Below are 14,713 nucleotides of genomic sequence, written 5' to 3' on the forward strand. Positions count from 1 at the left end.
GGGATGTGAAATCCTCACTTCTGTATTGTTTTGTCATTATAGTTCCTACTTTGCTATTGTTTGTCTGTATAATCTCTGTCTGGTTCTGTGACTGTTCCTGTCTGCCGTATAATTAATTTTGCTGAGTGTAAACTAACTAAGGTGGTGGGATATAATTGGTTACATAATCATGTTACAATATGTTAGGATTGGTTAGTTAAATTTCAGGAAAATGATTGGTTAAGGTATAGCTAAGCAGAACTCAAGTTTTACTATATAGTCTGCAGTCAATCAGGAAGTGAGGGGGTGGGTGTGTGGGTGGGGGAGATGGGAACAGGGAATAGGGGTAAGGAAATTGGAATCATGTTTTGCTAAAGGGGGAAATGGGAACAGGGAATGGGGGGTAAGGAAATTGGAATCATGTTTGGCTAAGGGTAGGAATGGGAACAGGGACACAGGTGTAAGGCTCTGTGATGTCAGAGCTGGGAAGAGGGACACTAAGGAAGGAAACTGGAATCATGCTTGCTGGAAGTTCACCCCAATAAACATCGAATTGTTTGCACCTTTGGACTTCGGGTATTGTTGCTCTCTGTTCATGCGAGAAGGACCAGGGAAGTAAGTGGGTGAAGGAATAAGCCCCCTAACACACCTCAATTTTGACCTGCAGCACCTCTGATACTCCATCCTGAGCAAAGGCTTTGTGATGTTCATAGATTTTAAGGGCAGAGAGGACCACTGTGATTGACTCGTTTGACCTCCTATTTAAGACTGGCCATAGGATTTCACTCTATTAATTCATGCGTCAAATTCAAGGACAGTTTTTTAAAGAAAAAAACCCACCCAATCTTGATTTTAAAGTTTTCAGTGATGGAGCATCTACCACAAACCTTGTTCCAAAGATTAATTACCCTCATTGTTTAAAATTTGTGCCTTATATCTAGTCTGAATTTGTCTAGCTTCAACTTCTAGCCATTGGTTCATATTATATCTTTGTCTGCTAGATTGAAGAACCCACTATTACCAGATTTGTTCCCCACAGAAACATCTATAGATTGATGAAGACATCCCTTAACCTTCTCTTTCATAAGCTAAATAGATTGAACTCCGTAAGTCTTTCAATATAAAAAACACGTTTTCCAATCCTTCAGTCATTTTTGTGGCTCTTCTGTGAACCTTCTCCAATTTATCAACATCCTTCTTTTAACTGTGGACACCAGAACTGGACACAGTATTCCAGCAGCGGTGGGACCGGTGCCACATACATAACCTCCCAACTTTCTACTAGAGATTCACTTGTTTATACATCCAGTGGCATTAGCCCTTTTGTCCACAGTCTTATACTGGGAGCTCATGTTCAGCAGATTCTCTTCCAGGAACCCCAGGTCTTTTTCCAGAGTCACTGCTTCCCAGGATACAGTCCCCCATTCTGTAAGTATGGCCTGCCTTCTCTGCTCCTAGTCTAGTCTTGAGTCCCAGTCCTGCAAAGACTTACGCACATGCTTAACTTTACACACTGCGAGAAGACCCATTTTTCAGTGGGACTACTCACAAAATTAGACAGTTGCATGTGTTTTTGCAGAATCAGGGCCTTGGACTGTAAGATCTTCAGGCAGAGTCTGCCTTTATTTTATGTTTCCACTCAATGCTGCAATGCCTCACTGATCTTCAAATGAGATTTAGACCTGCTCTAAACTGAAAAATTAAAATCGACCTAGCTATATTGTTTAGGGGTGTGAAAAATGTACACCCTGGAGTGCTGTAGTTAGGTTGACCTACCACGCCCCCTCCCCCATGGTGACACTGCTAGGAAAAAAGAAGATTCTTTTCTTGCCCTTTCTATTGTCTCTCGGAGGGGTGGAAAACCCCCTTCTGTCACTGCAGGAAGCGTCTACACTACGGCACTTCAGTGGCACAACTGCAGCTGAGCTTCTGTAGTGTAGACAAGCGCATAGGCTCCTAAGTGCCTCCATCACTTTTGAAAGTGAGACTTAGGCACCTAAGGGTCTGTCTACACTGCAATCAGAGGTGTGACTGCAGCACATGTAGATGTACGGGAGCGAGGGTTGATCTAGCTAGCGCCAACAAAACTAGTAGCGAAGCCAGGGCAGCATGTGCTGTACAAAACCTCCCCATTGGCACTGGGCATATACTCAAGTAGCTAGCCCAGGGATGGGCAAACTTTTTGGCCTGAGGGCCACATGTGAGTATGGAAATTGTATGGCATGCCATGAATGCTCATGGAATTGGGGGTTAGGGTACGGAAGGGGGTGAGGGCTCCGGCTGGCAGTGCAGGCTCTGGGGTGGGGCCAGAAATGAGGTGTTAAGGGTGTGGGACGGGGCTCCAGGCTGGGGCAGGGGGTTGGGATGCAGGGCGGGGGTGAGGGCTCTGGCTAGGGGTGTGTGCTCTGGCATGGGACTGGGTATGAAGTGTTGGGGGTGCAGGAGGGTGCTCTGGGCTGGGACCAAGGGGTTCAGAAGGTGGGAGGGGGATCAGGGCCAGGGCAGGGGGTTGGGGCACAGGAGGGGTTCAGGCTCCAGGTGGTGCTTACCTCAAGGAGCTCCTGGAAGCAGCGGCATGTTTCCCCTTTGGCTCCTACACGGAGGTGAGACCTGGTGGCTCTGTACGCTGCCCCATTCGCAGGCACCGCCCCCGCAGCTCCCATTGGCCTCAGTTCCCAGCCAATGGGAGCTGCGGGGGCGGCGCTTGCGAATGGAGCAGCATGCGGAGCCCCCTGGCTACCCCTACATGTACGGGGGACATGCTTCTGCTTCTGGGAGCTACGCAGAGCCACGGAACGCACAGAGCGGGACAAGCCCCTGACCCCGCTCCCAGGCTGGAGCGCCAGAGTGGAGCAAGCCCTGGACCCTGCTGCCTGGCGGGAGCTCGAGGGTCGGATTAAAACGTCTGAAGGGCCGGATGTGGCCCCCGGACTGTAGTTTGCCCACCCCTGAGCTAGCCCATGGTGTCATGGCTTCACTGCTATTGTTATTGGAACTAGCTAGATCCTTTGCCATTCAGAGCGGCAGGTCATAGTCATTCATAGTCAGCCAGTTATTGAGCCATGGAAAAATTGAGAATGACTCTTTCCTGGTAGCTGGGGCACTCACCTGGGAGACGGAGACCCATAGTCAAGTCCTGGCTCCAGTGATCAATTATTTATATAAAAGTGGAACAGCTTCAAGAGGAGAAACAAAGAGAGCCCCATATCAGAATATGCCACAGGCCTATGGCTAGAACCTGCTTCTGCAGTACAGGAGACCCAACTTCAAATTCTGCCTCCCCATCAAAAGGGGCAGGAATTAAACTTGGGTCTCCCACAAACCAGGTGAGTACTCTCACCACAGGGCTAAAGCTTATAAGGGAGGTGGTGGTAGGACCTCCTCTGGCCATTTTATGACTCCTTTGCTTTTGTCAAAACACTTGAAAGTCAAACTGAAAGGTTTCATTTCTGTATCACCAAAACATTCTGCTCCTCTGCTTGACTTTTCAATTCACCCCAAAATTTTGAAAAATGTCATTTTCGTTTCCCTCCCCCCGGCCCAATTTTTCAAAACTGCTTGGAAACTGAAAAGTCTCTTCTTCAGCCAGGTCGGTCACAAGGCCGCCTCTCTCTAGAGCAGTGTTTTGGAACCTTTTTGATACCAGGGACCAACTTGCTGCCTCCTAACCTGTGTCAGGGAGATCTCAGGGACCAGTGCCAGTCAGTATATTCTTGCTACATCTGGATAAATAGAGGCAGAAAAAGGTGAGGTGACTTGCTCAAGGTCACACAAGGAGTCAGTGGCAGAGCTAGGAATAGAAAACAAACGTTTTATCACCTATTCTCCTGTTCCAACTTCTGTCAGGATGTCTGTAAACATGGTTTTCATGGCACGTGCTTTGTAAATGAGTCCGCCTCCTAACCATGGGCTTACATCCTTGTATCCATGTCTATCTCTAGTTCTCTTTCTGAGCTTGTTTTGAAACTGTTTTCCTGTTTGAGGCTCTTTGGTTCTTCCTTTCTCTTGGATACAGATAGCCTTTTGGGGCAAGTTGGGAGGAACTGAACCCAAGAGGAGGTGCAGAACTTGGTGCCTATTCCAAATGGAAGATTGTAGACTTCCATAACACGAATCTCGTCACACTCCTCCTGGGAGGTCTTTTTCCAGGCTAAGAGTCCTCGTTCTTCCTGGCTTCCTACCAAAAGGAAACGAGAGGAAAGTTACTGAGGAACCATTAACACAGACTTAAGTACATATATAGTTCAGTTCCCTAATTACACACAATTCTGGTATCGTACTACTCCCAGCATAGTCTCGCAATGCAATACGATATATTGATACTTTACACTTCTTTCTATGTTCAAAGCATTCAACAAACATTAACTAACACTATTAGAAGATACTTTTCTCCCTGATACAACAGCATCATAAGCAGGATTCTCCAGTGATTACAATGTGGATCTATCACATGCAATGCGTGTTGACTACAGTTAAAATAATCCCTTTTAAAACTAGCCTGAGTGCACATTTGCTCTCCCCATGTCCCCAGTTCCCCCCTTAAGCTTGCTCAAAACAGAAGCCTTTCTGTTATCAGTAGACATTACAGCCTATCTTGCCAGGGCTTTGCACACAGTAGGTATTTCTCCTAATATGTCCCACCATTTTCAGTGTAAACCCCTAGTGGGGGTGTGTTACAGGTCCCCCTTTGTGTTGGTGCACAGAGAATATGAGTTGTCACAGCCTCCTAGCTGTGGAGGTTTGACTTTTTAGCTAAAGCTGTAGGTCCCTGGTGTATCAGGCAACTCTGGAGGTCCCTGGTGTGTCAGGCAAGATGGCAGCCATGATCACACCACCCCCAGCTCCGCCTCAGATGAAATGCCAACAGCAACTGGGGCCCTGTCTACACAAGCACTCCCACCGTTATTCCCACCAGTGGAGCTTTAATAGTTGGTAATTATGGTGGGAGACTGTAGGAAGCAAAGGGCTAGACCGCCATAGCTGATCATACCTGGAATTGTGTTATCAAGGATAAATGCCAGGAATCCACCCACAAACATGCCAGTGGTGAGGAGCACTTGGATCACTTGGTCTAGCTGGAGAATTCCTAGAAGAAAAACAAAACCTCAGTAAGGGACCCAAAGACATATTTGACCAACAACAAAACCAATGACAACCTGCCACAAGTCACTCACTCGAAACCTGTCACTCGCCAAGGAGAGACATGCAGCTCAAAAGCAGAAAGTACATGCTCCCTCTTCCAAACCAGGGCATGAGATTTTGCTATTTTACAATTTAAAATAGCTTCATCCTGCTGATAGTTTCATGTGTATGTTTTTATTCCATGTTACTAATTTATATAATGGCCAGAGCATACAAGGTGACTTACTAATTCATAAAACGACACTTGTAAGATCTTTGGGGCAGACACATTATCTGCAACTATGTGTGGGCTAACCGTTCAAGGACAAGAAAGTGACTAGAGTCACCCTGTTGTAATTAGCAAGAGGTTCTGGCCCTTTGTTTTTCCAAAGGCAGTATTTTACTGCAGGTAGATAGCCACAAGGATGCTCCAAAGACACAGATTCCAATCAGAATTCAGACATGATAAGAAGCCAGTTCTTCCATTGCTTCTCACACTGGAACATTCCAAAATGAATGGGAGCCATGGATTCCTTGCATTGCAATGTCTGTATTTGTTAACATGTATTCATTTAGCAGTGAGAGATTCCTACATCTTAAAGATTCCTTACAATGAAAGTGCTACAGCAGCACCTCCAGAAGGCAGGAGTGCCAGCCACTAGGCAACTTTCATGGGTTTAACCCATAACATTTGTAGGCTGCATTTCAGATGACTTTTCTGTATCTGTATTGACTTCAGTTTCATACTTGGGAGGATGGTCCCAATAAATAAGGATGCTCATTTTTACCTGTTTCTAGCACTTGAGAATTTTTGTTTACCCAGTTGGGAATTGCCAGACCAGCATATATAGAAAATCCAAAGATAAACAGGTTTCTTGAGGAGTTCATGTCCACATACTGTACAGAGAGATTACATGTGTTAATACATACTGCTCAAAATGATCAAAATCTATAAACTGTTTGAACCTGATGATGAATCCTTGTACCTGCACACACATATGCAGTGATAGTTACTAGGGGCAGAATTTCATACGCTATTGCAGAAACAGCTGTTTAAAGTAGAATCGAAATTAACAAATGTATACAGAAATACACTGATGTACACAGAGCCATGTCATCAGCTGGCATTTCTTAGTACAGAATCAGAACTCTAGGGCTGGAAGAAACCTTGGGGAGTCATCAAGTCCAGCTCCCTGAGCTGAAGCCGGACCAAGTAAACCTAGACCATCCCTGACAGGCGTTTGTCTAGCCTCTTAAAACCTCCAGTGATGGGGATTTCATAACTTCCCTTGGTAACCTATTCCAGTGCTTAACTACCCTTACAGTTAGAAAGTTTTTCCTAATATCTAACCTGAAAGTCCCTTGCAGCAGATTAAGTCCATTACTTCCTGTCCTCTCTTCAGTGGATATGGAGAACAATTTATCACTGTCCTCTTTATAGCAGCCCTTAATGTATTTGAAGGTTGTTATCAGGGCCTCCCTCAATCTTTGTTCCTCAAGACTAAAGATGTCTTTTTTTAGTCTTTCTTCATAGGTCAGGTTTTCTAAACCTTTTATCATTTTTTGTTGCTCTCCTCTAGACTCTCTCCAGTTTGTCCACATCTTTCCTAAAGTGTGGCACCCAGAACTGGACACAGTGCTCCAGCTAAGGCCTCACCTGTGCTGAGTAGAGCAGGGCCATTATCTCCCTTGTCTTACATACAACACTCCTGTTACTACAGTGCAGGATGATGATAGACTTTTTAGCAACTACACCACATTGTTGCCTCATATTCAATTTGTGATCCACTGTAACCCCCAGATTGTTTTCAGCAGGATTACCACTTAGCCAGTTATTCCTCATTTTGTAGTTGTCCATTTGATTTTTCCTTCCTAAGTGAAGTACTTTGCATTTGTTTTTATTTAATTTCATCTTGTTGATTTCTGACCAATTCTCTAATTTGTGTAGGTTGTTTTGATTCTAATCGTGTCCTCCAAAGAGCTTGCAACCCCGCTGAGCTTGGGGTCACCTGCAAATTTTATAAGCACGCTCTCCATTCCATTGTCCAAGTCATTAATGAAAATACTGACTAGTATTGGACCCAGGATTGACTGCTGTAGGAACTCAGCTAGATACATCCTCCCAGGTCAACAGCGAACCATTGATAGCTTTTGTTTGAGTAACGGTCTTTCAAGTGGTGGTGCACTCACTTTATAGTAGTTTCATCTAGAGCACATTTCCCTAGTTTGCTTATGAGAATATCATGTGGGACTGTACCAAAAGCCTTACTAGCATCAGGATATATGATTCCAGTGGAACTAATGGAGTTAACCAGAAAAAAAAAAAAAAGGTCACAACAGCAGCAATCCAGGCTTCCTTCCTGCCTACACCAATGTGCTTCAAATCAACGCGTCAGGAAAGACGGCCTCTGGGGTGACAGTAGAGATCAGCAGGTGGTGTAACCATGCCACGGTAACTTTGACATCACTGGCCTATTAGCAGTGCTGCAGTCCCACGATAAGTTAACCAGGGGACTCCGTTTCTGGTGACCCCACCACAGTTGAGCCTTCTTCTGGTCCATTCATTGGCCTCTTGGATGAAATTGCCAACATGACTGCTAACTAGCATGAATTACAGCAGTTTTTTTTGTGATGAGGCACTTGTCTCAGTAAACAACTGCACTGAACAGGAACCAGACTGCAGATCAAAATTCTCTCTCAAGAGCATTTGGTCTTGTAAATTAAATCCTTTGAGGCCGTTACCTGCAAATTGGAAACTCCCACAGCAGTGATGATTCCAAACATCACAAGGAGCATTCCTCCAATCAGGGGTGTTGGTATGCTGGCGAACACAGCACCGATCTTCCCAAACATGCCTATCACAAGCAACACGCAGCCACCAGCAATGATCACTATTCTACTTCCTACCTGTGTCAAAGGGGACAGCACAGAATCACTATTCAAAGTATACAGAACTGGAGGATGGAAGGCTGTAGAGATTGCACAGTCTGACCATGTCCAGATTTACAAATTAGATTACATTGTTCAATATCAGGTCAAATTCCAGTACTCAAACAACAGCCTGAGAGGTTTTTACTGACATAGCAACCTCACAGGTTGGTACACAAACTGCACAGATTGCAGATTTCTAAAGAATACTGTTTAATTAACATGTAACCTGGACTGAGAACAGTCATTAATTTACCTTGTTGCATGAGATCTTTATCCTGGAAATACCCTACCCACTGTCAGCCACTTTATCATGTAATAATAGTGAACCATTACTGTTAGTTCAGGGCCATGCACAAAAAGTTAATTAATCAATTACAGTGTTAATGACTTTTGCTGGGGGCTTTGCTATGACACTACTCTAAAAACTCCTAGGACCAACTGGAACTTATGTTGAAACTGTTTATTTGATTTTTCTTAGTCTAGTTTCACATGAGCACAGAGCGGTGCTTAAGAATTGCTTTCAAACTTGGAGGCCAACTCTCCTGGCACTGAAGTTAATGACCAAGTTTCCATTGACTTCCAGAACAGGATCAAGCCTTTGGAGACCCATGTTTGGACACTGGAGAGAGAGTCTGTTTTAATCTCTTTCAATGACAGATTGAGCATTTGTTAAAGAAAACTGGGTAGGTACTTTGGTTTGTCCATATACACCATAACCCAGATATATTAAGTGAGGAAGCAAGATTTCTCTCACTTTTCAGCAGATAAAGCCAGGGAGATTCCCTGGTAAGGCAATGCACCAAACACCATGATGAAACATTAAGAGCTTCTCCTCTCACACATATCTGGCAAAGTATGTGAATGAGAAAGAAACTATGGAACAAACTTTAAAGATGTTCAGGAAAAGTTAATAGTTATGTAAATTAAGGGAGAAAGACTATCAAAACACTTGTTGGACCTTCAATTAAAAGTAGCATGATGCCGCATGGAAAATTTTAGAGAACCACACTAAAATGTGAAATGTTCATGTTTTAGGCAGAGGAATTATATAGTCCTTGTTGACATTTTAAAATTAAATGAATCATTTTACTCCTCCTCTGGTAATATGTGAAGAATTTCATGTTTCAGACGAGGGTTTTTTGGCTAATGGCATCAGCAAAACCAGTGCCAGGAACTATTATTGTCCCTTTTCAAACACCTCTTGGCGTGTGAGATATTAGTAAATCCATTCTGGGGAGGTGGTGATACCGTGTTTCAAAATAAAACAATTCATATATTTCTGTTCATCTTTCAATCTGATTTTTCTGTCCCCTGGTTTTAAGGCCTCAGTATTCTTTCCATTTAAAAACAAAACACACATCTATCTTAGTAAAGGCCAAAATAATTATTTATACTAGATGTGACACTGACAGACCAGCCAAGCCAACCTGTCTATGACCCATAACAACTTAACAGGAGGCATTACAATTGTAATCAAGACAATTCACTTATGTATGTGTATCAAAGAAATATTAATTAGGGTTTTGTATTGATAAGAATCCAAGGGTAGATGCAGAGCCTTGGTCTACACTAGGAGCTTAGGTCGAATTTAGCAGCGTTAAATCGATGTAAACCTGCACCCGTCCACACGATGAAGCCCTTTTTTCCGACTTAAAGGGCTCTTAAAATCGATTTCCTTAATGCACCTCTGACAAGTGGATTAGCGCTTAAATCGGCCTTGCCGGGTCGAATTTAGGGTACTGTGGACACAATTAGACAGTATTGGCCTCCCAGAGCTATCCCAGAGTGCTCCATTGTGACCGCTCTGGACAGCACTCCCAACTCAGATGCACTGGCCAGGTATACAGGAAAAGGCCCGCAAACTTTTGAATTTAAATTTCCTGTTTGCATGGTCACCTGCAGCTTGCCACTCTGGCCAGAGCTCATCAGCAGAGGTGACCATGATGGAGTCCCAGAATCACAAAAGAGCTCCAGCATGGACCGAACGGGAGGTACGGGATCTGATCGCTGTATGGGGAGAGGAATCCGTGCTATCAGAACTCCGTTCCAGTTTTCGAAATGCCAAAACCTTTGTGAAAATCTCCCAGGGCATGAAGGACAGAGGCCATAACAGGGACCCGAAGCAGTGCCGCGTGAAACTGAAGGAGCTGAGGCAAGCCTACCAGAAAACCAGAGAGGCGAACAGCCGCTCTGGGTCAGACCCCCAAACATGCCGCTTCTATGATGAGCTGCATGCCATTTTAGGGGGTTCAGCCACCACTACCCCAGCCGTGTTGTTTGACTCCTTCAATGGAGATGGAGGCAACACGGAAGCAGGCTTTGGGGATGAGGAAGATGATGATGATGAAGTTATAGATAGCTCACAGCAAGCAAGTGGAGAAACTGGTTTTCCCGACAGCCAGGAACTGTTTCTCACCCTGGACCTGGAGGCAGTCCCCACCGAACCCACCCAAGGCTGCCTCCCGGAACCGCCAGGTGAAGAAGGGACCTCTGGTGAGTGTACCTTTTAAAATACTATACATGGTTTAAAAGCAAGCATATTTAATGATTAATTTGCCCTGGCATTTGCGGCTCTCCTGGATGTACTCCCAAAGCCTTTGCAAAAGGTTTCTGGGGAGGGCAGCCTTATTCCACCCACCATGGTAGGACACTTTACCACACCAGGTCAGTAGCACGTACTCGGGAATCATTGTAGAACAAAGCATCGCTGTATATGTTTGCTGGCATTCAAACAACATCCGTTCTTTATCTCTCTGTGTTACCCTCAGGAGAGTGATATCATTCATGGTCACCTGGTTGAAATAGGGTGCTTTTCTTCAGGGGACACTCAGAGGTGCCCGTTCCTGCTGGGCTGTTTGCCTGGGGCTGAACAGAAATGTTCCCCACTGTTAGCCACGGGGAGGGGGGAAGGTTGAGGGGGTAGCCACGCGGTGGGAGGAGGCAAAATGCGACCTTGTAATGAAACACATGTGCTGTGCATATAATGTTAACAGCAAGGTTTACCGTGAAAGAGTGTAGCCATTGTTCTAGAAAATGTGTCTTTTTAAATACCACTGCCTCTTTTTTTTCTCCACCAGCTGCATGTTTCAATTATCACAGGATTTTCTCCTTCCCAGAGGCGAAAAAAACACACTCATGATGAAATGTTCTCTGAGCTCATGCTGTCCTCCCACACTGACATAGCACAGACGAATGCGTGGAGGCAGACAATGTCAGAGTGCAGGAAAGCACAATATGACTGGGAGGAGAGGTGGCGGGCTGAAGAGAGGGCTGAAGCTGAAAGGTGGCGGCAGCGTGATGAGAGGAGACAGGATTCAATGCTGAGGCTGCTGGAGGATCAAACCAATATGCTCCAGCGTATGGTTGAGCTGCAGGAAAGGCAGTTGGAGCATAGACCGCTGCCACAGCCCCTGTGTAACCAACTGCCCTCCTCCCCAAATTCCATAGCCTCCTCACCCAGATGCCCAAGAACGCGATGGGGGGCCTCAGGCCACCCAGCCACGCCACCCCAGAGGATTGCCCACGCAACAGAAGGCTGGCATTCAGTAAGTTTTAAAGTTTTAAACTTTTAAAGTGCTGTGTGGCCTTGTCCTTCCCTCCTCCACCACCCCTCCTGGTGCTTCTCTCCTCCACCACCCCTCCTGGGCTATCTTGGTAGTTATCCCCTTATTTGTGTGATGAATGAATAAAGAATGCATGAATGTGAAGCAACAATGACCTTATTGCCTCTGCAAGCGGTGATCGAAGGGAGGAGGGGAGGGTGGTTAGCTTACAGGGAAGAAGAGTGAACCAAGGGGCGGTGGGTTTCATCAAGGAGAAACAAACAGAACTTTCACACCGTAGCCTGTCCAGTCATGAAACTGGTTTTCAAAGCTTCTCTGATGCGTACCGCTCCCTCCTGTGCTCTTCTAACCGCCCTGGTGTCTGGCTGTGTGAAACCAGCAGCCAGGCCATTTGCCTTTACCTCCCACCCCGCCATAAACGTCTCCCTCTTACTCTCACAGATATTGTGGAGCGCACAGCAAGCAGTAATAACAGTGGGAATATTGGTTTCGCTGAGGTCTAACCGAGTCCGTAAACTGCGCCAGCGCGCTTGTAAATGTCCAAATGCACATTCTACCACCATTCTGCACTTGCTCAGCCTGTAGTTGAACAGCTCCTGACTACTGTCCAGGCTTCATGAGCCATGGCATTAAGGGGTAGGCTGGGTCCCCAAGGATAACTATAGGCATTTCAATGTTCCCAACGGTTATTTTCTGATCTGGGAATAAAGTCCCTTCTTGCAGCTTTTGGAACAGACCAGAGTTCCTGAAGATACGAGCGTCATGTACCTTTCCCGGCCATCCCACATTGATGTTGGTGAAACGTCCCTTGTGATCCACCAGTGCTTGCAGCACTATTGAAAAGTACCCCTTGCAGTTTATGTACTCGCCGGCTTGGTGCTCTGGTGCCAAGATAGGGATATGGGTTCCGTCTATGGCCCCACCACAGTTAGGGAATCCCATTGCAGCAAAGCCATCCACTATGACCTGCACATTTCCCAGGGTCACTACCCTTGATATCAGCTGATCTTTGATTGTGTTGGGTACATCAGTCCCCACAGTAGATTTGCCCACTCCAAATTGATTCCCGACTGACCGGTAGCTGTCTGGCATTGCAAGCTTCCACAGGGCTATTGCCACTCGCTTCTCAAGTGTGAGGGCTGCTCTCATCTTGGTATTCTTGCGCCTCAGGGCAGGGGAAAGCAATTCTCAAAGTTCCATGAAAGTGCCCTTACGCATGCGAAAGTTTCGCAGCCAGTGGGAATCATCCCAGACCTGCAACACTATGCGGTCCCACCAGTCTGTGCTTGTTTCCTGAGCCCAGAATCGGTGTTCCATGGCACGAACCTGCCCCATTAGCACCATGATGCCCACATTGCCAGGCCCATGCTTTGAGAGAAGTCTGTGTCCATTTCCTCATCACTGATGTCGCCTACTCGCCCGGTATCGCTTTGCCAGGTTCTGGTGCTGCATATACTGCTGGATAACACGTGTGTAGTGTTTAATGTGCTCCTAATTGCCAAAGTGATCTGAGCGGGCTCCATGCTTGCCATGGTATGTTGTCTGCACAGAAAAAAGGCGCGGAATGATTGTCTGCCATTGCCCTGATGGAGGGAGGGGCGACTGACGACATGGCTTACAGGGTTGGCTTACAGGGAATTAAAATCAACAAAGGGGGGGGCTTTGCGAGAAACTGAATGGCCCCCTCAAGGATAGAACTCAAGGATAGAACTCAAAACCTCAAGGATAGAATTCAAAACTGGGTTTAGCAGGCCGTGGATTTCACAGAGGGAAGGAGGGAGGGAGGAGAAAATGAATACAACACAAATCTGGTCTATTTCTTGTTTTGAGCCACTTCATCTATCTTTATACATCTTGCTGGCAGCAGACTGTGCAGTACGACTGCTAGCCATCATCATCTCTTGGGTGCTCAGCAGAAGACGGTGCAGTATGACGACTAGCCATCATCTTCTACTGGCTGGAGGTTAAAAGACAGTGCACTGCTGGTAGGACTGAATTGCCACGAGACGAAACAAGGGAAATGACCTGGCTAAGTCACTCCCATGTTTGCCCAGGCGCCTGATTAAAAGAGCACCCAGGACTACGTCGATGACAGCTACCAGTCATACTGCACTATCTGCTGCCAAAATGCAATTAACTGCTGCTGTGTAGCAATGCAGTACCACGTCTGCCAGCACCCAGGAGACGTACGGTGACGGTTAGCTGAGCAGGCTCCATGCTTACCATAGTATGGCGTCTGCACAGGTAACTCAAGAAAAAAGGTGCAAAACGATTGTCTGCCCTTGCTTTCATGGAGGGAGGGAGGGAACGGAGGCCTGACGATACGTACCCAGAACCACCCGCGACAATGTTTTAGCCCCATCAGGCACTGGGATTTCTACCCAGAATTCAAATGGGCGGCAGAGACTGCGGGAACTGTGGGATAGCGACCCACAGTGCCACGCTCCGGAAGTCGACGGTTGCCTCGGTACTGTGGACACACTCCGCCGACTACATGCACTTAGAGCACTTGTGTGGGGACACACACGATCAACTATATAAAACCGCTTTCTACAAAACCGACTTCTATAAATTCGACCTAATTTTGTAGTGTAGACATACCCAGAGTGTACTTGTCTGTGTTTACCTGTATCTTGTTAGAAGTTTAACAATTGAAGCAATGTTTAACCATGTTAATTCCCTTTCATGTCTTAATTATATATGTGACTGTGTCCAAGTAATCTTAAAATGAAAGATGTGTAATACTGCAGGAAACTAATAATATTATCTACATTGTCTTCAGCTTAACTGTCAATGCTATAATGCAGTACTGACTAATTGCCTTATGTGAATGAATGCAACTAGTTTACCTGTGTATGAATAGGAAATAGGAGATTAGCTTCAAAGCGAAGATCTGCATTGTCTATTTTTTCTCAGGGGAAGGCCCTGCTGTGACAATTTCTGTGAGGAGTTTTGTCAGCCTGCTTAGAAGAGCTATAAAGGAAAGCTTTGGGCCTGATCCTTTCATCTGCAGTCTGCTTAAACTTTTAACATGGAAAGTCATAAGACAGAGATCTTCCCAATTATTATTTGAAATAGCCTGGAAAATGCATGGAAGGACTAACAGACTGTACACCTGG

General features: G+C 45.8%; 1 protein-coding gene across 1 annotated transcript in view; it reads right to left on the reverse strand.

Annotated features, from left to right (window-relative positions):
• Positions 1-3,890: 3,890 nt before the first annotated feature.
• The window catches only part of LOC140909091 (solute carrier family 23 member 1-like), an 83,244-nt gene continuing 72,421 nt past the window's right edge, over positions 3,891-14,713 (reverse strand). Inside the window, exons 9-12 of the mRNA XM_073337594.1 lie at positions 7,843-8,007; positions 5,889-5,997; positions 4,970-5,065; positions 3,891-4,156 (exon numbers count right to left, since the gene is read on the reverse strand). Coding sequence (XP_073193695.1) covers positions 3,891-4,156; positions 4,970-5,065; positions 5,889-5,997; positions 7,843-8,007 — 636 coding nt within the window. The remainder of the gene's footprint in view (positions 4,157-4,969; positions 5,066-5,888; positions 5,998-7,842; positions 8,008-14,713) is intronic.

Source organism: Lepidochelys kempii, chromosome 1, assembly GCF_965140265.1.
Source record: "Lepidochelys kempii isolate rLepKem1 chromosome 1, rLepKem1.hap2, whole genome shotgun sequence".
NCBI lineage: Eukaryota > Metazoa > Chordata > Testudines > Cheloniidae > Lepidochelys > Lepidochelys kempii.